Source organism: Nannobrachium achirus (genome assembly GCF_963921795.1).
Source record: "Nannobrachium achirus genome assembly, chromosome: 2".
Lineage (NCBI taxonomy): Eukaryota > Metazoa > Chordata > Actinopteri > Myctophiformes > Myctophidae > Nannobrachium > Nannobrachium achirus.
In genome coordinates, this window is record NC_137811.1 from 23,942,052 (window position 1) to 23,966,162 (window position 24,111).

At 41.8% G+C, this 24,111-nt stretch overlaps 1 protein-coding gene across 1 annotated transcript; it reads right to left on the bottom strand.

Moving 5' to 3' along the window:
• Positions 1-761: 761 nt before the first annotated feature.
• fxyd3 (FXYD domain containing ion transport regulator 3) lies at positions 762-24,111 on the bottom strand. Its single transcript, XM_080744983.1, has 8 exons — positions 23,914-24,111; positions 5,782-5,841; positions 5,106-5,147; positions 3,793-3,819; positions 3,235-3,309; positions 2,483-2,519; positions 2,227-2,270; positions 762-1,698 (listed from the first exon to the last, which is right to left on the bottom strand). The coding sequence occupies exons 2-8, from the start codon at positions 5,816-5,818 to the stop codon at positions 1,679-1,681; spliced, it is 282 nt and encodes a 93-aa protein (XP_080601109.1). The 5' UTR covers positions 5,819-5,841; positions 23,914-24,111; the 3' UTR covers positions 762-1,678.

Here is a 24,111-nt window from a genome sequence, read left to right on the forward strand (position 1 = left end):
GCGTGCACTCGCACACACATACACTTTAACCACTAGCATCCCTATTCTGGGTATATGGGCATCATAATAGACTAAAGTGGTCACATTTAAATACATAAAAAAATAGACAATCTACAAACTCACAGTTAGAAGTGATGTGTTGAGCTTGCAGCTATTATTTTTGCACAACACCATCATATGACAAAGTATAAAATAGGGCTAAAGTGGTTAAAGGACAACTTTGTTTTTTTACAACAAGGGTTCATATTTTAGATTGTAATTAGAGAAAAGAAAAAGTTAGTGTTAAAATGTTTTCATTTGCTTTGTTCTATTGTTTTATCGCTTTTACCGTGCTAAAATGTGGGGCATGCGTACGCATGGGGGCATGCGTACAAGTGGCTAAATATGTCTTTTTATACACAATAAGCCAGCAGTTTCTTTATTGCTATTTACAGTAACACTTCTAGCCCCCATAAGTCACATCCAACCATGAAAGTTGCGTTGTATCTTGGGAATGAGCTTAATCTGTGTAAAATTACATATTTAGCCACTTGTACGCATGCCCCCAACCACTGAAATAAGAATCTCTAAAACAATAGAAAGAAGTAAATGAAATAATTTGAACACCCATCTTTTATATTCTTTAATTACAATCTAAAATATGAACCCTTGTTGTAAAAAACTAAAGTTGTCCTTTAAGCACAATGAAATACAAGCATTCTCTTTCTGTGACAGAGTGACTGAAAGTAATGTAACTCAAGAAGCAGACCACAAGCCAAACATGTTTCCAGTAGTTGGTTCTTTTATAGTAACAAAAACAAAACAGACTCTTTACTTCTAACCAGTGCAGTCAATTATCTTACTGTGTAAAATTATCTTAGGTTACAGTATGTTAACATTAACAGATTATCGTAAATCATCATTTTGCTATGCTAGTAATATTTGGCTGTTTAGACGTATTTATTTTGACATTGATCCATTGACAATGGGTTACACAGTAAGCAGCCTAATATCTACATCAGTGTTTCATTTAAATTGTTTCTCAAAGATACAGACAGCAGTGTACGTGAGGCACTGGAACAAAGATGAGGCCACATCACAAAGTACATCTTTTTTTTTGGTAATATGTTTGTATCAGGCTTTAGGCTCACTTTGAATTCAAACTTAAAAACAAAACAAAAAACAATATAAAATCTGCAGTTCTCTTTGTTATTAATTCTCAGTTCTCAATTGCTTTTAACAGGATATGGAAACGTTATCAAAGCAAACCTATGCAAACACGAGCAAACACATTTGCTCAAAGAGATATTACATTTATTTTAACTTTATACAAAACCTCTTGAATTGGCATTGACTTGCTAATTATTTGAACCCCGTCCTGATTTGAACACAATGGACATTGGATTACAAATCGTTAGATCGGTGGGCATGTTTGTGTACACGTGTGTTTATGTGTGTGTTTGTGCATACTGTACATGTATAGAGTGAGTACAGGGAGAAGGTGTCTATAGGGATAGGGTTTAGGTAACCAGGTATAAAGAAGCCACACCTCATTGTGTGTACACACTAGACTACCTCCTGTCTCACACAGAACAAAAGCATCTCTTACTGCAGAACACAAATCCAGCTCCTCTCTCTCAATGTCATGTATTAGATTAGATGTGGTGGATCCAGGGAGTCGTGTGTTCTAGTTGGGTTCTTAGCACTCGCTGGCACGGGCTGTAGACAAAGAGAGTTCCAGAAGGTTACTACTTGAATACATTTATTCATTTATTGTGATTATCTTTTGGGTTAAATACTTTCGTAGTCCCCCACTTATACCATCAAATACACAAGCAAGAGAAGTGATTCATGTTTCCTTTCTCCCATCTATGTTGTTTTGATACCATTATGGAACAGACAAGACAGATAATTCTCAGAGGGACAGTATGTTATGAATTGCATCATGCACTATATACACGTTCTACTCTATTTGTGTGTGTGTCATATACATTCGTGGGAAGGTTAATCGTAATGCAAATGTTTTCCTAAACGCCCAAGAAAGAGCTTAGCACCGTTATTTAGTTTTTCCCTAACTCAGCTCTAATTCGGGTGCGTTATACTACTTAATTGTAAGTACTATTACGCCTCCATGTTATAATAAATGAATACATCTGGAGGCTAAATCTGCCAATGCCTGCAGTCATTGTGAACTAATCTTAAATCAATTTCCCAGCATCAATTTCCCAGCATAGAAGGCGAAGGTACCTTGTTCACTGAGCATCTGCTGAGCATTGCTTTCTGTCCTCCTTCTGTAGAAACAGGAAAAGAAGAAGAGAGTGAGGAGGTGAGTGTGACTATGGTCTAATAGTTATCTCTCTGAACTTAAACTTTAAACCTTAATAGCTTATTGCATATTACATAAATAATTGTATAGGCCTGATCTTAAATACAAATATGTATTTAAAATTACTGTTCATTAAACAAATCTGGTTAAAGTGAGTTGACTGTATGAAGTTCTTACCTCTTGTTCTGGTTGAATTTGCACCTGCAGTGACCACCTGGAAAAGGGGGAGAGTGGATGCAAGCTTATGTTAACTACTGAACTTCTGCAAAATGAGGCATAACACAAGAGGGAGTGCTGTACTGTGAGATATTGGCACTGGTGTGCAGCAGTTGCATGCAGGATCAGCACATCAGTGCTAGTAAGATGGTGTAGCACAATCTTGTGTTTACTTTTGCAATTATACCAGTTTCATAATTAACATTTAAGATTAGATGTCAAGAAGACAATGATAACGCAAACTTATTATGCGTTAACAGATACTAATTTTTAAGTGGGATACACTGTTGATTTGACCAATTTGGTTGACTAGAACGAAGCCCTCAGGGAACGTGCAGGTCGGGAACGATGAAAGTTGGGAATCCATGCCCCACGCGGCTATAAAATACCCATTGTCAGAGGACCTGTTGTACCCGTCTTTCTTGTCTGTGTACTTTTTTATGACCATATCTATGGTGATCTGTCTGGATGTCCGCCTGTGCCGCTTTTTCAATTAAACATTTAAAATAATCTTAAAAAAAGTTCAATTATTTTTAAAATTGCAGATCTACAAGCTCACAACGCACCGCAAAGTGAAATATTGGGTTTGTTCATGGGCTACTTTCACTACTTTTGCTTAACACTGTCATACGTTACGAAAAAACTAAAAGATTCAAAACAGAGATATAAGGTTTCTGGCCAATGATAATATTATGTACAGTATGCGTCCTTACTGAATAGGATGGTGATGCCAATGAGACAAAGGACTGCGGCTAGGATCAGGCCTCCAACACGAAGTCTGTAGTAGTCTGCAATAAAAAAAGAGAACAGTTACCAAATTAATATTGCGTATTTCAGTGTAGAATGTATTAAGGGTGATTTATACCCATCTAAACACGACGACCATGCGTGAGCTACGATGGGCTAAAATCGCTTTGGGAAACCCGCCCATTTTCAGTGTGCGACACAGAGTGCAACCAAGTATAAATCAGGCATTATTACTTAGTTGAATGAATTGCTAAATTTATGTCTTATTAGAAAACATACATTTATGATTCTAATACAGTGGCGAGGACAAACAGAGATGAAATAAAGATAAAACTATATATTTTTTCTGGTATAGTGTAAAACGTTACATAAAGTTGCATAAAGTGGTGTTCCTCACCACTACAGTTTCTATTCAACATAACAATCCTTGCCACATGCAGTTACCATTATTATTACACTACTATTTTTGAGGTACAATGATTAAATAACTCAATATTAAATAGAAAACAAAACAAATAAATTACCAAAGGTAAATGGATCCTCTTCCACTGCTGCAAACACAAGAACAGGGTAAGTTAATACAGGAGAAGAATTAGTCAATTAGGTCACACAAACAAACATGCGGACTGAAACAAGCAGTTCAAACTGAGATGAATGCGTGTGGCCTAGTTTGATTTCCAAAGTCCCAAAGTAATGATTGACAGTATCCCACCAGCTGATCACTGCAGGCCAAGTCAAAACGGAGCCGCCGTTTAGTTAACACTAACTTTAACAAAGGAGCATTTTATTTCATTAGGCAGTTGTTTTTTCTTCTTCTCGTCAGCTGCCAGTAGGCCCCAACAAAAGGGGAATTGTAATTCTCACACCTCTTACGGCAAATGGGTGATGAGTCGGGCTGGATTTGACCATCTTGTCAGACGTTTGGCATGACGGGACGCCCCGAAAAGGAACATATAGACGAGGACACCTTGACTAACCCGTCTCCCACTGCTAACCCTAACCGTAACCACCCATCCCCTATGACTGTACCTTAACCTCCCTCACCCCCCACCCTTAAACCTAACCATAACAATCCATTCCCTATGACTAACCTTAACGTCCCGCATCCTTAAACCTAACGATAAGCATGTGCCTAACCTTAACCTTAACCATCCCCAGCGTTTTTTCCTGTGTTTCATGTCGTCAACCTATTTCAAGTTGGGAGTGAGACAGGCACTTGTGGCGGGACCACTGGGACAGTTCAAAAGTGATCTCAGAGCTCCTGTGAGGTCAAAGTCGATGGTCAGATGTTGCCCCAAACCCCTCACTATAGCACTGATTGAGAGTGAGAATGTGTAGACTTTAAACATTATATTAAAACAATGTACAAAGTACGCTATATCAGACCACTTTAGCATTTTTTCCATGGCTAATGATCAAACGTTTCCTCTGCATGTACACTCTAAAGCCCTTTGCACACAGGCGCGTTTATCCGTACGGATAAAACGGACAATTTCACTTTTTAAAAAGAAAACAATGATTCTCTACGACCTCATGCACACCGGATCCGAATTGGCCGTGCGACGAGTGGCTACGGCCGTGCGTCTTTTTCTCGATCGAACCCAGTTCGATTCGTGCGTCTTGTCGCATGCGGTAAAACACTCATCACTCCTTTTTATGACTCCTTTTGGGATCCGCAGCGCCGATTCCGCACAGCATTGCACGCCAAATCCAATGCGTTTTATTCATGCAGCAAACGAAAAAAACGCAACTGTCCTGTGTGCAAAGGGCTTTACTCTCTTAGACCCACTATTAAAAGCAAACAGTTATTTATGAATGAAACAAGATGCAGCCTTACGTTTATCGGTCTGCTCCTCCGCGGCAGACACCAGCGACACAACTGCAAAACATCAGAAAGTGAGAAAGTTACCTCAGAACATTTAAACACCCATTCACTGGAAATGTTTGCATTGGAGTTGCTTCCTGCACTTTCAAAGTACTTTGGATTTGACGATCAGTCAAGTCAGGGAGGTCATTATTATTTATTTACTTTTGATCACAATTTAAAAAATAGCTTGATATTCTACTTTGTGGAACACCTTGCTCTGCAGACTGGAATGACACCAAATGGACACCAGGTTTATCTATAACCTTTCACATGCGCGCACACACACACACACACACACACACACACACACACACACACACACACACACACACACACACACACACACACACACACACACACACACACACACACACACACACACACACACACACACACACACACACACACACACACACACACACACACACACACACACACATTGAAATTGCGTCCCTAGAGCAGCTAGTGTTGGTGTTTGTAGCAACACCTGGACTTGACAAAAAACTGTGACCTCTCTAATTACTCTAATTACTAAGTCTGGCCCAGCATGCCCTGACCTTTACATGGGGAAACGATAACAACGTCCTGTCAAAAGACAGTCATTAATTATTGCTCTTTTAATTATGATCATCTTTGTAGGACTCACCCGCTGTCATCACCACCAATGCGCAGATCTTCAACATCTTCAAACGTCAGGCTGTTTTACCTGGGGAAAAACAGAGGCGTATAACATAAATACACGAAAAAGGACAACATGACATTGATTCTCTTACTGTATACCGGTATATCATAAAAGAAGTGAAATGATCTGCAATCAAGAAAGCACAACGTTTTATCAACAGCCTGTTAAACCATCCATCAGCACTTTCATTTCTGCTTGCACTCTTGTTTCCCTTCTCACTAGTGTTTTAAAAAAAAAGCTTTGTTTTATGCAGCACTCCTTGAACATCTGAATCATCGTTCTTATTTACAGATTTTGTCTGCTCTTAACAATTTTGCTGCCAAAAAAAATACCCCTTTGTACCCCTTCTCTGCCATGCCCGTAGAACCTGGAGATTTAATAAGCTTTAATTAAAAAAAAATGTTTTATCGAAGCGGAACTAAAATAGGCCGGAACTAATGCTCCGTGATCGGTTTCTACACGGACACATTATTGAGCGGACCACTTATCATTGAGCCCTTGAACCGGAAGCTGATGGTCCGTCGTCTATTTTGGCCCGTTAGCTTTCTGTATAAACTCCGCGGCTTACAGATGGAGAACGGATTGATCAATTGAAAAAGTTTCAACGGATTTGAGAAGCTGATGGAATACGCGAACACACGATGCATAGCAGTGTCCGATCACGCACGATGGGAACTGGATGAGCGCCCACGTTAACAGGTAGTAGAAGCCGGCAGTGAAAGACATAGAGAAATCTCCGGGCTCTACGGCCGTAAACTTAGAATGAGCTAATGTTTGTGTGCTGTGTTATTAGAAAAGTGCAAAACAACAGGATTAGGCCAGTTATTATTTCCTTAGTTGACTACATTATTTTCTTCTTATGACCCAAACGTGATTTTGCATGTGCAGTGCAGGCCAGCTGAAACCGAAAATTAGGAAGGATCTGCCAACATAAGAAGTGGATATCTGTTTCTACAATTACTATAACTAGACCATTTACCATTAATCTCTCCCTGTAATTTGACGCAAACTATAAAGACCCCACTTATAGAAACACACCGGTGCAACAATGAGTGGATATCATATAAGTTATACCCCGTATCTAAACAGCCATGGCTTTAGTGTCCACCAATGCATCGCATACTTCAGATTAAGGCATTGACTGTGGTGGATGGACAGCCCATACAAACAAGACTCTGGTCATATTAACGCAGGAGAAAATAACATTATCTCCAGTCCAGTCCCAGTGGAACAGATTGATAGGAGCGTTTGTGTTTGCGTGATAGTGTATGCTAGGCTGGCTTGTACCAGCCAAGAGTCAACAGAGGCATGAGGCAACATCCTCTGTTGAACACTCATACAGGTACAGGGGTTGACACCGTGGCAACTGGCAAGTAAATAAAATGTTCGGGCAAGTGGAGTATGCTTCAGGTTGCCTGATGGTCAGGTGCGCATGAGTGGGAAAGCAAGTGTCTTTAGTTCACTATAGACACAACACAAAATGTCTGTGGTATTAAAATAAGATATTGTATTAGCTATTGAGATATTTGGCATAGATATTGAGGCATGTCCATACCGCACAGCCCCAGAATGTGCAAGTAAAGAGGGGGGGGGGGGGGAGGGGGGGGAGTGTTAAAATGAACGGTAATTCAAAATGTATATCATCATGATTTACTTTTCAGGCAAGTAGAACCTGACCTGTACTTGCCTGACGGGCAAGTGCCTCTGACTGAGACCTTAGTGTCAACCCCTGCAGGGACATGCATTGAATGTATAGTATAGACCAGGGGTGGGCAACTTTGATGATGGCGAGGGCCACTATATTTCCACCTTCACTCCAGAGGGCCACGTTGCATATTGCTACGTCCTACTTTGTCATTCTAGTATCTCATACAAAAGAAGCAAAAATAGCAGATCTACAAGCTCAAAACGCATCGCGCTGCGATGCGTTTTGAGCTTGTAGATCTGCTATTTTTGCTTCTTTTGAATTGGATTCCTGAATTTGTTTTTGTTATTTTTTTTAATTGGAATCCTAAAATGTAACATTTTGATTTAATTTCAAACGCATTTAGTTATATAGGCTACTCATGTTAAATTTATGAACTTAAATACAAATACATTGGACATAAAAAAATTACATTTTAATACTACTATACTAGTCAATAAGCTACTAATATAGACTGATGGAATTAAAGCAGGTCATGTTTGGAATTGTAACAGCTGAAATCAATAATATATTCAGTATTCCAGTATTAACCTGCGGGCCGCATTAAGGGGGCGTTCACACCAGGGTTATTTGGTCCGCTTAAAAGGGACCATGGTCCTCTTTCTCCTTTGGTCCGCTGGTGTGAACGTGCAAAGGGACCATGGTCCCTTTGTTTGGTCCGGTCAGGGTTGTTAAGTAACGGATTACATGTAACGGGATTACGTAATCAGATTACAAAAAAACGGTAACTTGTAAAGTCTCAGGTTACATTTTAAAATGTGTAATCTGGATTACAGTAACGGATCTGAATGATGGGGGTTACATGTTGGATTACATTCTCCCCTTGCCCTCATCAATTTTACAAATAAGTTATAACGCCAAACAATAAAATAATCAAGTTGAATCAGCGTATAGTGCTGCCACTTCGCTTAAGTAAAATTCTGTTGTCCTTTTCCTAATTTCATTGGCTCAATATTCTTGTCTAGTTATCAATGGAAAAAACGTGTTTTTTTTTATTAGAGAGTTTTGCTAAACAGTAATCCAAAAGTAACTGAAAGTAACAAGTAGTTACTTTTTACATTGTGATAATCAAATTACGTTACTGACTACATTTTCTTTGCAAGTAACTTGTAACTGTAGGGGATTCCTTTTTAAAAGTAACCCTAACAACCCTGGGTCCGGACCATGGTCCTCTTGAAAAGGCAGGACTCGGTCCCCTTCCAAACGGACCATGGTCCGGTCCTCTGCTGGTGTGAACGGAGCCGGACTTTATAGAGGACCAAACTTATGTCTGATCAGCCTACTACATTCTGCATTGTGTGTTGTTCATTGAAAAACAATATGGAAAAAATAATAAACTACTCGTGAAGCAATTGTAACTTCGGCTACAAGAGACTACACTCATCAATCTTTGTTAACTGCAGTTGTGAAGCTGGATTAATAATTAGTTCTAAAAGCATGAATTTCTTACGGGAATCATTATTGATATGACCCGACCGCTGATATGTCTTCATGACCTGCAGTAGGCTACACGTTAATAATTGTATCATCTCCTCTCCCTGTGAGCAAGCGCTGCGGTGTCTTGTTAGCTACATGGAAACTGCGAGGTTACATGGAAACTGGTGACCCATCGTGTGCGGTGACTCCAGGGGTCGCTCTCCGAACACGGTGATCATTGTTTATTTTGACACAAATACAGTCACAAATAAAAGTAAGGTCACCATCTTGTGTATAACACAGGAGGAGGAGGCGGCGCGGCGGGCGCGCTGCGCGCACAACCTCCATCCAAACGACCATAACACAAAATAAAGTCAAACTTGGCTTTTCTTTCGAGGCATTAGGATTTTCGCTCTCTCGCTGTTCCCTGAGGACGGGCGTGCACGAGTCAAACTCTTCACGTTGTTGCTGGGACGGCAGTATGTCCATGTCATCGGGTGCGGTGCACAAAAATAACGGATTTAAAAGCTTACAACACTGTCCGAGTGTCTGATGCACGGCTGTTATGTTTCATGGCTAAATGAGGAGAGATGTGGGTTAGCATCCCGTTACATTAATATGTTCTTTTTAAGCATGCGCCACCGCATATAAAGTTATGGCTCATACGCATATAGATTCAACATTTGGGATTATACATTATTTTATTGTTTTTATTTAGGTTATTTATTCATTTAGCTTCACATTTCCAACCTGATAAGGATAGGAAATATCATTACGGACCTGTTGCTTCACTTGCTTGTAAAGAAAGAAAGAGACAGACAGAGAGAGATTTGATGTGGAAACGGGGATGCTTATATTATGTTCTCGTGTTCTTGCGCTATTTATTGTTAAATGAATCAAGGAGAAGGCTTTATACAGGCTATGTTTTGAGAGAGAGAGAGAGAGAGAGAGAGATAGAGATAGAAAGAGAGAGAGATTCCTCCACCCATCCATCGCTAATTACTGCCTGAAATGCGGGTTTCGCTTCTTTTAAAAAAAGAGATATAGGAAGCGGCTGTGATTAATAACACAAAATTAATTGGAATAGGCAGTGAAGTAATTTTCCATAGGAATAGCCTATTCTGTCAATAGATCAACAGCCACCTGTATGACCACGTGTCAGTTGTTTACATATTTGGTTCTTTTAACAAAAGTCCCGTGTGAACGCTAACCGGACCAAATTCAAAATGCAACAATGTAAACATTTGGTCCCTGATCCGGACCTTTTAAGCGGACTTTGGGTGAGAACATGCCCTAAGTGAAGGTGGGGGCCGCATGTGGCCCCCGGGCCGCCAGTTGCCCATGTATGGTATAGACAGAGAGACACAGGGATAGTATAAAAGAGAAAGAAAACCTTTTTTTTTTAAAGAGCGGGGCAGAGAAATGACCACAGAGTGGTCTCTCTCTGAGATCTGATGTTGCATAGAAGGGAGGGAACTGGTGTGGTCTAGTAGGGGCTAAATGGAAGAACGTTTATCTGTTGACAGGGTAATATTGCTGATAAACAAAACAACAAAAGGGACTTTAAGTCTGAATTACTCTTCCTTTTCTTATGGACCCATTTGACAGTCACACTTTTTGTCTTGTCGCGAGACAGTAGAGGTTTTGTTGTCTTCCCCTGCCCTCACAGTACAATAAACCATTTGTGGACAACCAGTGGTAAAATCAATGAAAATGTTATTAGTGAGCTTTCAGCATTCCACGGCTATTTCTGTCGTTAATGTTATCATAAGTGTAGCCAATGGGGAATTGGGCGCTGTTGCCCTCAGAAAGTATTATGAGAGTGGCTTATGACGTTAAAAGTTGCTTTTATGTTATTACTAAAGAAAGGATACTTCAGGTTTTTTTCTCTGCGTTTCCACTTGAAACTGACTATAGGACTCTTTGATATCATATCATCCTCCAGTATGACCAGTTCAGGTTCATGACAGCGTCAGGACAGTTGCTCAGGCTACATGCCATGCCAAAAGCTATGCTGTTTGCCAGGGGCGTCACATCTAATTCTGGGCCCTGGGTACAAGGATTCACTGTGGGCCCCCCATGAATGTTAACTATTGAAAAATAGCAGATATACAAGCTCGCAGCGCGGCACTCGGTGCCGTGCTGTGAGCTTGTATATCTGCTATTTATTTATTTTTTATCGTGAAAATGTGTGCAGGAAACCTATGTTTCCATGTCAGTGGTGCTCAAACTTTTTCAAGTCAAGGACCCCCAAGATATGTATTTGGCCACGGACCACCATCTCAAAATATTTTGTTCCAGGGACCCCCCGGAAGCAACATTTCAGTTACAAATGTTTGCTTAAAAAATACATATTCACAGATTTTCACAGATTTTCATGACTTTTCAAAAATATACCCAATATATTACCCAATATATATATTCAATCTACAAGCTCGCAGCGCGGCACTCGGTGCCGCGCTGTGAGCTTGTATATCTGCTATTTTTCAATAGCTAAAGTTACTAGGGCCCCTCCACCTTGGGCCCAAGTAACTCAGTCCCACTCCCCCCTTGTGACGCCCCTGCTGTTTGCTGTATCCTTCAGCACATGCAGTAACATGGGGCGTAGGGAGGAAAGCATGCCTTTAATAACAGACCAGTGATTTTCCACTTATAGCACTTAAGTGAAATACAAATAGAAAGGGAAAACACACCCATTTCACACTGACAAACGGAATGTTCCGGAGGTGCACAGACGTGAACATTTTCTGGCACACAAAAAATGTGTAAATGACAGAGGCATGTGGCACAACTGCCTACTAGAACTAGTAGCCAGTTGGGCACAGCACAAACATTTCACATGTTTCTGGTATTTCTGCATCATTGTCTCCACCAGCCGAAGGCTGAGGGAGAGTATGTTTTCCCCTCCGTCCGTCCGTCCGTCCGTGCGTCCGTGCGTGCGTCCGTCCGTGCGTCCTCGCAGTTTGTGAACAGCTAATCTCAGTCACCGTTGGCCCGATCGCTGCCAAACTGAGCACACACACTCCCTGGATGCCAATCTAGAACCTCTGCCCCACATTTTTCAAATCAGCCTCATGGTGGCGCTATAACAGGCCGATTTGTGTGGCCTGGTTGTTACCAGCTAATCTCCGGCGCCGTTGGCCCGATCGCTGCCAAACTGAGCACACACACTCCCTGGATGCTAATTCAGAACCTCTGCCCCACATTTTTTAAATCAGCCTCATGGTGGCGCTATAACAGGCCGATTTGTGTGGCCTGGTGGAGACCTGTGCTCGGAAGAGCACTGCTTCTAGTTGGACATGTGTTGAATATGGGATGCAGCAATGAAGAAAGATGGGAGGATGCAAATAAGATCCATGGTCATACCCAAGATAGTACCGTTTCTTATTACTATGTTGTAAGTGCTTTGAGTTGTGTTTAATTTTGGGCTTGCCTGAAAGGCGAGAACACTATGTTATCTTCATTATTTATTTATTCATCAAGTTCCGCCATGGCAGTAATAAAGGCTGGGCCATTAGCCATTGAGGTGCAATTGGAAATTGGAACTCCCAGAAAAACATTTGGGTGTGGCGTTAGCTGGAGTATTGGTTGAGCTTCACATTACAGTTAGCACGCTGTAGAATATAGTCACGTTAGGGAACATCAGGGACTCATATCTCTTTACGAGCGAGCCCAGACTGTTTCGTAGGAACAGTATTTCTAGTTAAAAGAAAGAATACTATAAAGGCCGGAGTAACTCTTTCTGCAAGTAACACGAACACACCCCAACTGCATTATGGAAATATCTATATGTAAATATCTAGTCAAAGCAGCTTAGGACAGTGGACATCATTCTAATACGGTCCTAAATTCCTCTCAGTGACCACCCAGCATGTTCCTACTTTGAAACTGAAAGCATATCTAAACTAGAAGCAGTGCTCTTCCGAGCACAGGTCTCCACCAGGCCGTGCGTCCTGGTGGTGCTACTGTATAATAGGCCAATGTAAAAAGGGTGGCATGTGTTCTTCACCTTAGATCTTTCATGGCAATCGGACGCTGCATGCATGATTTCAAGCATTGTGTTCCAAAAATGTGTTTTGCTAAAGTCTACCTGCTGGTGGCGCTATAACAGGACAATGTTAAAAAGGTAGCATTTGTTCCTTGACCTAGTGGGAATATGTGTGGCAAATGTCACGGTAATCGCAAGCTGCGTTGATGATTTGAGGCATTTTGTTCAAAAACTGAGCAATCCTGCAAACTTTGGAAGCTAATATTAGCCAATCAGGATGGAATGTGAAATATCAGATGGATCGGACTTGATCACATGACTATAGAGATACTGTGTACCGATTTGCATGATTTTTGGATAAAATCTCAAGGAGTAATATCCAAAAATGTGTTTTACATAAGTCGGCCCAAAGGTGGCGCTATAAAAGGCTGATGTGAAAAATGCAGGGCAAAGGTTTATCCTTAGCCTCTAGGGAGTGCGCTTACAAAGTTTGAAACTGATCGGTGGAGTTATAGGTAAAACCACAAATCGGGCTGTTATAGCGCCACCATGAGGCTGATAAAAAAAAAATTAAGTGGCATTTCTTCCTCGGCCTAGTGGGAACGTGTTTGCGCGATTTCATGATAATTGCACTTTGCGTTTGTGATTTGAGGCAATTTGTTCAAAACGGCTCAATCCCACAAACTTTGGAAGCCAATCTTAGCCAATCAGGATGGAATATGCAAAATCGGACAGATCCGTGTCGATCACATGACTGTCGAGATATTGCCTACCGATTTGTAGGATTTTTGGACAAAATCTGTAAGAGTAGTGCACAGAAATGTGTTTAGCAAACATCGGCCACTAGTTGGCGCTAGAAAAGGCCCATTTGAAAAATTTAGGGCAGAGGTTCTAGATTGGCATCCAGGGAATGTGTGTGCTCACTTTGGCAGCGACCGGGCCAACGGCGACTGAGATTAGGTGTTCACAAACTGCGAGGACGCACGCACGGACGCACGGACGCACGGACGCACGGACGCACGGACGGACGGACGGACGGAGGGGAAAACATAGTCTCCCCTCAGCCTTCGGCTGGTGGAGACAATAAGTATTTTTTTAGTTTGGCAGTAGTCCATGAAAGAACATATCCTAATAAAGTGAGGACCGAGGAGTAACTAAAACAAGGTGTCTTCAGTTTCCTCTGTTGGTGGCATTTGGTGTTTGGCAAAGAGATAAAGAGAAAGGGAGAGAGAGCCCACAGCAACCCAGGAGGACCCCGGAGGAATGTGGAAGATGGGAGACAGGCCAGCTCAAGGCTAGTTTAAATCACCTAACTTAGGGAGAGAAAGAGATAGAGCAAGGGTCTTCGACGTTTTCAAGCCAAGGACTAGTTGAGAGAGAGAGAGAGACGAAGCAGGGACCCCCACTACCTTTTCATAAATTCCATAATGTTTCATTGTTTGACAGCACAATCATCAGTGTATTTTGGATTCAAGTAAATTGGTGTTTTCAGATATTTAACCACTTGAACTGTCAATACTTAATAAACTTGCTCTTTTTCCCCTCTACACCAAAGCTTTTTGCCGAAAATAGCTAAATCTACAAGCTCACAACGAGTAGATCTGCTATTTTTGGCTCAGGTTCTCAGAATTTGGACACTAGGGTTCAAGTGGTTAATATAAAAAAGGAGAAAAAAGTTTATATCACACAAACATTTGGAGGACCCCCTGTAGTAACTCTGAGGACCCCCTAGGGGTCCCAGACTCCCTGTTGAAGACCTGTTGAAGACCCTTGAGATAGAGGCAAAGGAGAGGACAGATTGGCAAAATGGCAGGGAAGACAATCAAACAGGCAAAGAGCCGAAATGGCAGAGAAAGGAACACAACAGGCAGACAGAGAGAACAATGTGAACCAAAAGAAAGACCAAAAGAGCAGACAGAGGAGAACGACGTGAGGGATGATAATGCACAACAGAGAAAATAGAATAAAGAAGAGAAAGAAAGGACATCCGTGGTCTTCTCATTCCAAAGTGAAGATCACATTATGGTAAAGTAAATGTTAGCATAGGGTGGAGTAGGGCCAGCCCCTTAAGGTGCATATTCATACCAATGTGTTTATGGTTGTGAAAGGAGACAAAAGCCATGTGCCCTTGGGTGAGAGGAGTTAAAGTGGCCGATTGCATTTGTTTGTAGGCAAAAGATCATTTACCAAGTGTCCCATTTATGGCATGCCCTCATGTCCTTAACAAAGTTTCTTACCCATTGGATAACGCTGTCCAAATATTGTCACTGTTATATATGTTAGCTCTACACAGGTTCAGATCAGGTATTTGTGTAGTCTCTGTTCTGTAGGAAACTCAGTCCCTTTGGCCGAACCACCACTACCATACATTCCCAGCAGTGCCACTTCTCAGGTCCCACTTCAGTCCATGGATAAAGAGGGTACTGTTCCGTCTCCGTCATGCCCCTCTCTGCCCGTCTCTGCCTGTCTCTTTCTCCTTCCGTCTCGCGTTGCCACTCTGTGTCTTTGTTCGACAGTATAACTTTCACTCTGTCTCTCTCTCTTCATGATCCCTCCATGAGAATCCTGGTTAGAATGAGCCATTTGTTTGAAATCAGCTTTCCTGTTTCTCTATTCCTCGTTTGCCAAGCTCACGTTTGTTCTCACATCACCTCCTCATACCCTCTCTCATCACCTTTCCCCTCCTCTTTTCTGACACACTTCCATCTCTTTTTTCCCCCTTCAACCCTCTCGTCTCTCATCTGTTCTTTAATGCCCCCCTAAATCTGGTCATTTCCTCGACTGAAGTCTTGCTTGTGTGTATCTAGTATTTCCTTCTCATGCACAGACCCTTTCAATTCTTACCTCCCTGCTCACCAATGAAGCTGCACAACAACCTAAATACCAGTGCCAATTCCAGAACAACAAACAGCTAAATATCTGCCATACTCTTATCCAGAGTGACTTAAAAATACAAGGCCAGAGTAAATGTCATGCACTTTTTGTCAAGCCACAACAGGGCAAGTGGCCCTGGGATTAGGGAACACAGATATGCTATGACAGTAACAACATTCCTAGCAGCTAGCTACATACAGTACATGTGATGCATGCAGGTGGCCAGAAGTTCTTAAAGTATGGTCTGCTGCTGTTGCTGCTGGGACACCTGCATTTCCCCACATCTCAAAGGATTCCACTGGCGCTGAACAAAAAATACATAAATGGAGAAGAAGGGTAGTCTGCACACTAGCTGATCTGTAGCTCCAGGACTTGACATTAACTTTTTGAGGCACTTGTCTTTTTGACAAGTACATTTCCCATTCACTTGTCCGGGCACAAATGTCACTTGTCAGGATAGAAATTAGACATTTCACAGTAATTTCTTTCTTAAATACATGTAGCCTATAGGAGTCAGACATTGAAATGGAATAAATAACAAATGGACTGTAATGCCCCCCCTTGCTCCCTCCACTCCATAGTATGGACAGTCCGTAGTCTGGATGGATAGAACACAAAGCTGCAAGAAGCGCCACAGAAAAAGTGAAACCAAGAGCCACTTGTTTACATTACAAGTACATTTTTAATTAACTTAGGGAGGATTTAATACTTGTCCCGGACAACAGGAGAAGCCTTAATGTCATGCCCTGAGTCTCCATGTGTGTGTAGAGCTGTGTGGGTCTGAGTCAGGTCTGATGATCAGACCTGACGAAGACCCAGGCGGGTCGAAACGGTGTCGCCTTAATAAAATATATGTTATACTGGGAGCGACAGATCAGTGCTTCCCTTCTCTGTGTTTATGTGTTTAACCCACTCTCAGAGCTCAGAGCTAAATTAAGACTAAGAATTGCACTTGTGTATAAAATGTGGAGTTGAGAGATGGCGGTGTGCTGCATACATGTGTGCTCCAACTCCAAGTTCAAGTTTTTTTATTTTTTTTTATGACGGCACGGTATGTAGAAACGTCCACGTGTTCCTCCAAGGCACTACAAAGGCAGCTGCCTATTCTCAGTGGTATGTTTTGTTCCTAAATTAGCACCACTACATTCCTGTCCAGCAACCAGCCAACATATCCTTTATGGGCCATACACACAGACTAGGCAACGACATATACCTACACAACATGCTCACACGCACAGTATGCCCACAGGAAAAGTGCAGGAGACATTGTGCTGTCTGCAATAGAACACAGCTCAGCCCAGTGAATAGCATTCAACCTCTACACTTTATTGTCATATCACATGTTTACAGGTGTAAAAAGTGTTGGAAATAATGTTTTGTACAATCTCCCATCATTTGTAGTTTTCAGGAAAGGGAAGAATAGAGATAGAAGGAAAGAGGAAAGAGCAAGGGAGACAGGTCAGCTCTTCCGAATATGTCTGATGTGAGAAGAGTAAAATACTAATATAAAATAGGTTTTATCCAAGGAGAATCACTTTTAAATTACAGTGTAACACTTTCATGTGTTCCTTGACACATGTGTTCCTTGACACAGGGAGAGACAGGGAGAGAGAGAGATGGTTGGAGAGAAGGGGAGCGTATGGGCAAGGAGGAGGAGTGTTTGAAGTTAGGGATAGGGCAAAGGAGAGCAGGAGGGAGGGAGCGTGAATAGTACAGTACAAGTACAGAAGAGAAGAGAAGAAGGGTGTGTATGGAAAGAAGTAAAATGGAGGGATGAACTCAGAAAGGGAGAGAGAGAGAGAGAGAGAGAGAGAGAGGAGTGGAGCATTCTAGAGTTATGAGTCACACATGTGTGCTAAACCACAAGGTTACAGTGAGCAGCTAGCAACAGCCTTCGTTCCACCCAGCCAAAAGCAAAGATCAATCACATTATCACAAAACTGTTGCATGATTGGTCCAATACATGTAGAGGAAGTGAGACCCTGTTCTTTTTCAAATGTTTCTAAAAAGAATAAAGCGAAAGTAGTTAACAACAATGTTTGCAAGGGGTTGTGTCTGTGTCCCCATTTCCTGTTCAAACAACGTGGTTCCTCCAGGCTGAATAAAAGTCAGGTACACGTTTTAAGAAAGCGATCTTTCTCTTTATATAAAAAGTTCATCATATTTTATAATTATATAGCAGGCATATGCTATATTGGTAATTATCATTTATAAAACAATGTAATAATTAAATTAAATGCTGACTAAAATCTGAAAGCTATACAGTATACTAGTCTGTTATAAATGGGGTTTCCAATAGGCTCAACTTAACAGTGACCTATTAACCGATAAAATACTGTAAATACAGTGTCTCTTACTGCATTCCTTTTCTTTAATGTGAAGATGATATGCACATTTGGACACAATTTTAATGCAAATGTTATTGCGTTTGGCTTTAACGGTGTGTATCGTGTTAAGAAAAAGGAGAGAATGCATCACAAGTACAGCCCCCAGAGTGACACAAAATCAGTCATGTGTTGTTGCAGGTTCTAAATCTGTGTCACACTGTCACAGTCATATGAGGAGCTGAATCTGTGTCAGTCTCACCTGAGAGGCTTCTCACTTCCCCTCTCTTGGATGTCATGTTGTCCCTTTTCTTTTCTCTTTAGGAATCACGGCTATGTGAGGAGGCATGAAAAAGCCTCTCTCACCTGAGAGCTCTCCCTGCATGTCTGTCTGGCTGTCTTTCTACAAAGTAATATCCTCAGTGTTCATTTATCCATTTGTAAATGCAGTAAATGTTGCATTTATATATTGTGCCTTTTATCCAAGGCGATTTGCAGAGATTGTGCATTACATTCACCCATTCATACACACATTCATACACACATTCATACACCAATGGCGGAGGAAACCTTGCAAGGCACCAACCTGCTCACCGAGAGCAAATAGGGATTCAGAGTATTGCTCAAGGAGACAAGGACTCTTGGACAACAACTCTGGGGGAGCCTGGGATCAAACTGGGAAGGAACCCTTCAGGAACCCTCCGTGTTCTAAGACGGCAACTCTACCCCTGAGCCACGTGCCGCCATTTGTAAAGCTGAGCGTGTACACGACATGTATGCTTTGTTATTTTGTTATAAACTAGCCCTTACCCGTTCAAAGATATGAGCTCCAAAATGATGTGCAGTGTGTGGGTTATGGGATGTGCACTGTGCATACAGTATATGAGGGATGGAAAGTAACTTTAACTGGTGCTTGCATGATAATATGTAGGAGCATCAATGTAAGAAATAACCGTTGCGTTTAATGGGTAACCCCCCCCCGCCCGCCTGCACACACACACACACACACACACACACACACTCCCCCCCCCCCCCCCCCGTGTGTGTGTGTGTGGGTTTGTGTGTGATTGTGCATGGCCTGAACAACAGCGCCCCTCCCTTAACATGTGTGGTCACAAAAGGTACTGTAGGCTAAATAGATATAGATACACCATAAAAATGCTATTATACAGCATACGATTTGTGAAAGTGACAAACGTCTTCACAGTTATGTCAGGTGTGTTCATATGCTGATGGTGATGCGATTTCAGATCAATTGCTCCAGCCACCGAGGAGAAACGCTGTTTCATACAGACAGACACTCACTCAGACAGACATTCGCAAAATTATAGTATAGATGGATAATTGAGCACAGATTATTGTGCACCCTCCCTCTCTCTCCTCTCTCTTTTTAAAGTGTGATGATCATGTGAATAGAGGTGACGATGAGTCTTTACATCTTTGTGATGTGCAAAGTTCTCTCTCACACTGTTTGTTGTCTCTCTGCAGGTGTCATCATGGCCTGTGGGGCTCATAAACTCTTTTCAGGCACGGTCTGTACTCTGTTACTAACACATGGTTAAAAACTAAAACAACAAGAATCTACGTAGTTGTACACGGGGGTCCCGCTCCCTGAAGAGGACATGTGCCCGGCCGCCATGACAGGAGGACTTGTCCTATCTGCTATGTGCAACTTCAAAGCCAAACAGAAATGTATTTGTCAACGCAAACACACAATTAAATCTTTAATTGCAATTATTTGAGTGACAATTAATCATCATGTAAAGTGTCATAATTGTGACAGCCCTAACAGCAGCACCTGTCTATTACATTAGAATCAGAAACACTTTGTTGCCAAATGCGTCACAAGGACACACAGGAATTTGTTGTGGTGTTACAGCACAGATAAAAACACACAGACAGAACACATCTAAGACAATACACTCAAGACATGATATAATAAAAACTAAAACCTATAATATACGTGAAGCATCATTAGAGTCTTTAAAAACAGTTGAATACAAACTAGCTAACAAAAGCAACGGGGGGTGGTGGAGAGGTCCTTATTGAGGAGGGACACGGCCCTCTGGAAAAAACTATTCAGGTGACGAGTGGTCTTGGTCCCTATGGCACGGAAGCGTCTTCCTGAGGGGAGCTTCTTAAAGAGACCATTACCAGGGTGAGAGGGGTCAGAGAAGATCCTCCCTGCCCGCTTCCTGACCCTGGCATCATACAGCTCACTAATAGACAGCTGCTTCTGTCCCGTCAGCTTCTCATTATATTACAGGTTTTATGCACCCTGGCCACAATAGGCGATGTAAACAGCATTACTGAAGTGCTGCGGTTAAGGGAAGATAAGTCACGCAGTGCAGGTCTGTTTACATCCGCCAGCGAAACAAAATAAATAGATTGTAACTCTTAACTCACTAGGTGTTAACTCATTAGGTGTAACTTTGTCAGACTCACAATCCATGTTTTTGTATGGATATTGTTTATTACGAGCGCAACCAAAGGGTCGGGAGAAGTAGAACAGTTTTATTCGCCAGCGGGGAATACACCACACTGAAAAACAAAAACATCCGGTGAAATTCTCCCGGCGGAAGTAGCACCGTTCTATATGCCGTTTCAGCCTATGGTCGTAAACAGGCTTTTCTCTTCGCAGATGAGTAAAGCCTCTATCAGAGTCCAGGGTGAAGAGCTATTCACTTCACCGCAGTGTAGTTTTCTAGCTATCACCTAAAAATACATAACAAAGCCTAGGTGATAGCTAGGAAACTACAATGAGGTGAATTGAATAGCTCTTCACCCTGGACTCTGTTAGAGCCTTTAGCCCAGGCTAGGTTCTATGTAACAGCATCTTTATCTGACCTTGTGTTGATAAGTCAACCTACTGACCTTGAGCCACACAGTAGCTTTTATCACTGCAGGCCTTATCAGTTGGCATATTCTCTCTCCCTCTCTCTCTCTCTCTCACACACGCACGCACGGACGCACGCACACACATTGGTGTTGCTAACCTTAACCAACCCCCATTTCCCGTCGTTAGAACAAAAATGAAAAATAATTTTGTTATCATAAGTGCGCGAATTGGGCAGGGGTTGTAAAAACAACCTTTTATCCACTCAATTACGGCACCCATTGTTCCGGGCCAATCGAAAAATGACAATGACCGGTTGTCATAGGTGGCATAATTGAGTGAATCGAATTTACTTTGTCCAATGGATATAGTTCATTTTCTGGCCAGAAACTGGATTTCACACAAAAGGAGTCTCACCAGCGCGGAGAATAGGCTTTAAAAATCAAAGACCATCTTTGTTTAGCTGAGTAGCGAAAGCATAGTCTTCATCTTTACTGAAGTGTAGAAGAAATCATGCACCCAATGAGGGAAATACAGGTACATTTAGACAACATAATTATGGACCATAGGTACTAGGGGGTATCCACAGTGGTGTTAAGGATTTGCTCTCATTACACAGCATCCCAAATGCATATGCCTAGTATAGAAAGTGTCAACAGGCTGTATCAGGAGATAGAGTTGGCACTTGGGAATTGGAAGGTTCCCAGTCCCTCCTGGCTGCATGTCAAAGAGTCCGAGAGAACCACTACTAACTGTGCCCGATTAGGGCTGTCACAATTATTACATAATCGTCTAGTCGTTATTATTTGACATAATCACGATTATTTTTCATAATTGTCATAATCGTTTCCATTTTGAAAAATGTACATATATTTTCTATAAAGTAAGAAATAGTGGAAATAGCAGATCTACAAGCTCACAACGCGTCGCGAGGCGTTGTGAGCTTGTAGATTGGCTATTTCCACTATCAATGCTCTTTTTTAAGTATTAAGTTGTCAAATATGTCAGTAATTTCTTTGTATATTTAGGTTATGTGTCATATCTACCATGTGCAACTTCAAAGCCTAAAAGCCAAACAGAAATGAAATTGTCAACGACAAAAACACAATTAAATCGTTAATCGCAATTATTTGAGTGACAATTGATCGTCATGCAAAATGTCATAATCGTTGGTGCCTTGCATGGTTGCTGCCACTGAGGTTGGGTGAATGGGAGTGCTCGTTTTGTGTCACGGCGTGATAATCTATTCCATCCATCACGGCTTGCTTGCCACCTCGAACAGTGACGCCCATTGAGATCTTGATACTTGTGAGGCATACTCGAGCGAGTGGCCAGGTGAACGAGCGCAAACACTTAAGAGCCCAGCTCAAGCAAGCTGTGCACCGCCACCGACCTCACAAACCTCAAGGCCTCGCTGTCATTGCACAGGCACAGACAGTGTCAGTCACTGCCTTTGAGCAAACCAAAACGAGTGTGCCGTCCCAAAAAAGTAAGCCATTTACCATGAGAGGGAATGGGTTGATTTAGTGGTAAATCAGCCAACAACCCACAAACCTCAAATGGTAAATTGCTTTATATAAATGAAAGATAACACAGTTGTAACTTGCAGGGTTATTTAGTTTAAATCAACTGCAACACAACAGTGGGCGGGGTCCATGAGCCAACTCAAGGTTGTTGACTGATTTACCACTGTTTTAAGCCAATCAGAAACCACTATCTGAACATGTGACCACAAAAAGTGGTAGAACTAGCCTACTAACAGTTCGATTAAACTAAAACACAAGTAGGCCTATATTATAACAACATATGGCCTGCTAAAAAGAACGTGAGGTGACATCACCTCCATTGAATGGTTCTTCAAGCTATCAAATTAGACATTGTTGTGTGGCAGGGCAGGGGACAGGGCTGGGAGTATTTTGAGAAATCAGACTACAGTATGTGGAGCAGATAAAATGATAGGTTTTCAAATGTGAATATGATGATGCCATTATGCATGGCGACTTTTATTTGTATTTAGTTTTTTTCGTACGTTTTCCACAGTTGATATTATCCCGAAAGTCATCATGGTAAGACAAGTTTTCCACAGTTGATATTATCACGAAAGTCATCATGGTAAGACAAGTTAACCATGAAGTAAAAAAAAAAAAAAAAAAAAAAAAATGATGATGTCAATGTCCTCACGCACTGCCAGCTAGCAGCGCCACAGGCGACATCACGCGGTCATATATCACAGTTTCCGTTCACTTCACAACGCTCGTTGGCTCAGACTCAAAAGATTGGGATTTGGAGGAAGATATCATCGCTCGCGTATTCAGAACGCATGCGAAATGCGATGATTTCTCTTCCTCCAAATCCCAAACATAACTGACACGTTGCTAAGTGTAGGCCAACTGCGATGGAAACCAGCTTCAATGCGATACAAACTTGTCGAGTAGGCTACTGTATATTCAAAAGGCAAAGCGCAGGGGCTCAGGTTCTATTACGCACGCTGGGCTGGCTGGCGCACGCACTTCCATTGTCTTTGCACCGCTTTCCTCCGTGTGGAAAATAAAGCCTGGTGGCGCGGCGAGTTTAGCACCGCTGGACTCGTGCCGTGCCGTGCGTAGGCTACAATACAATATTCAATCAATGATGACTAGTTTGTATCCTGATCCTGTATCCTTGTTACATTCTTTGATAGTTACAATATTGTACCAAATTCCAAAGAAAACCAAAATAACAACCGCTTCTAAAAAAAGACATTTCCTTTTCCTATTCCTAAAACCAGTGGGATGGATTATGACCAGATAATGTTTTTCTTGTTTAAATAAACTTGGCAGACACCCGTGCCCCCTGAAAAAACTCAAACGGTAAAACGTGTACCAACAGCATCAAGAGAAGGGTGGAAAGAGCGACATTCAGCACACAATACATTCTCTCTGGTAAATGAATTCTCTTTCTTTTTAAATTTTACCTCCGACAGGCGTTGAATCCGGACAGGAGATCCTGGCTGCGAGTTGGGAGTGAAATGAGGAAATCTCTGGCGTGTTGCAACGCACACAATGATACACACACACACAGTCAGATACTAGTGAGTAAGTACTATCGAGTGGACAACTCTACTACTCTACTGTGTTGTCTGATCTCTTCTCACAGCAGTGTGCCAACACCC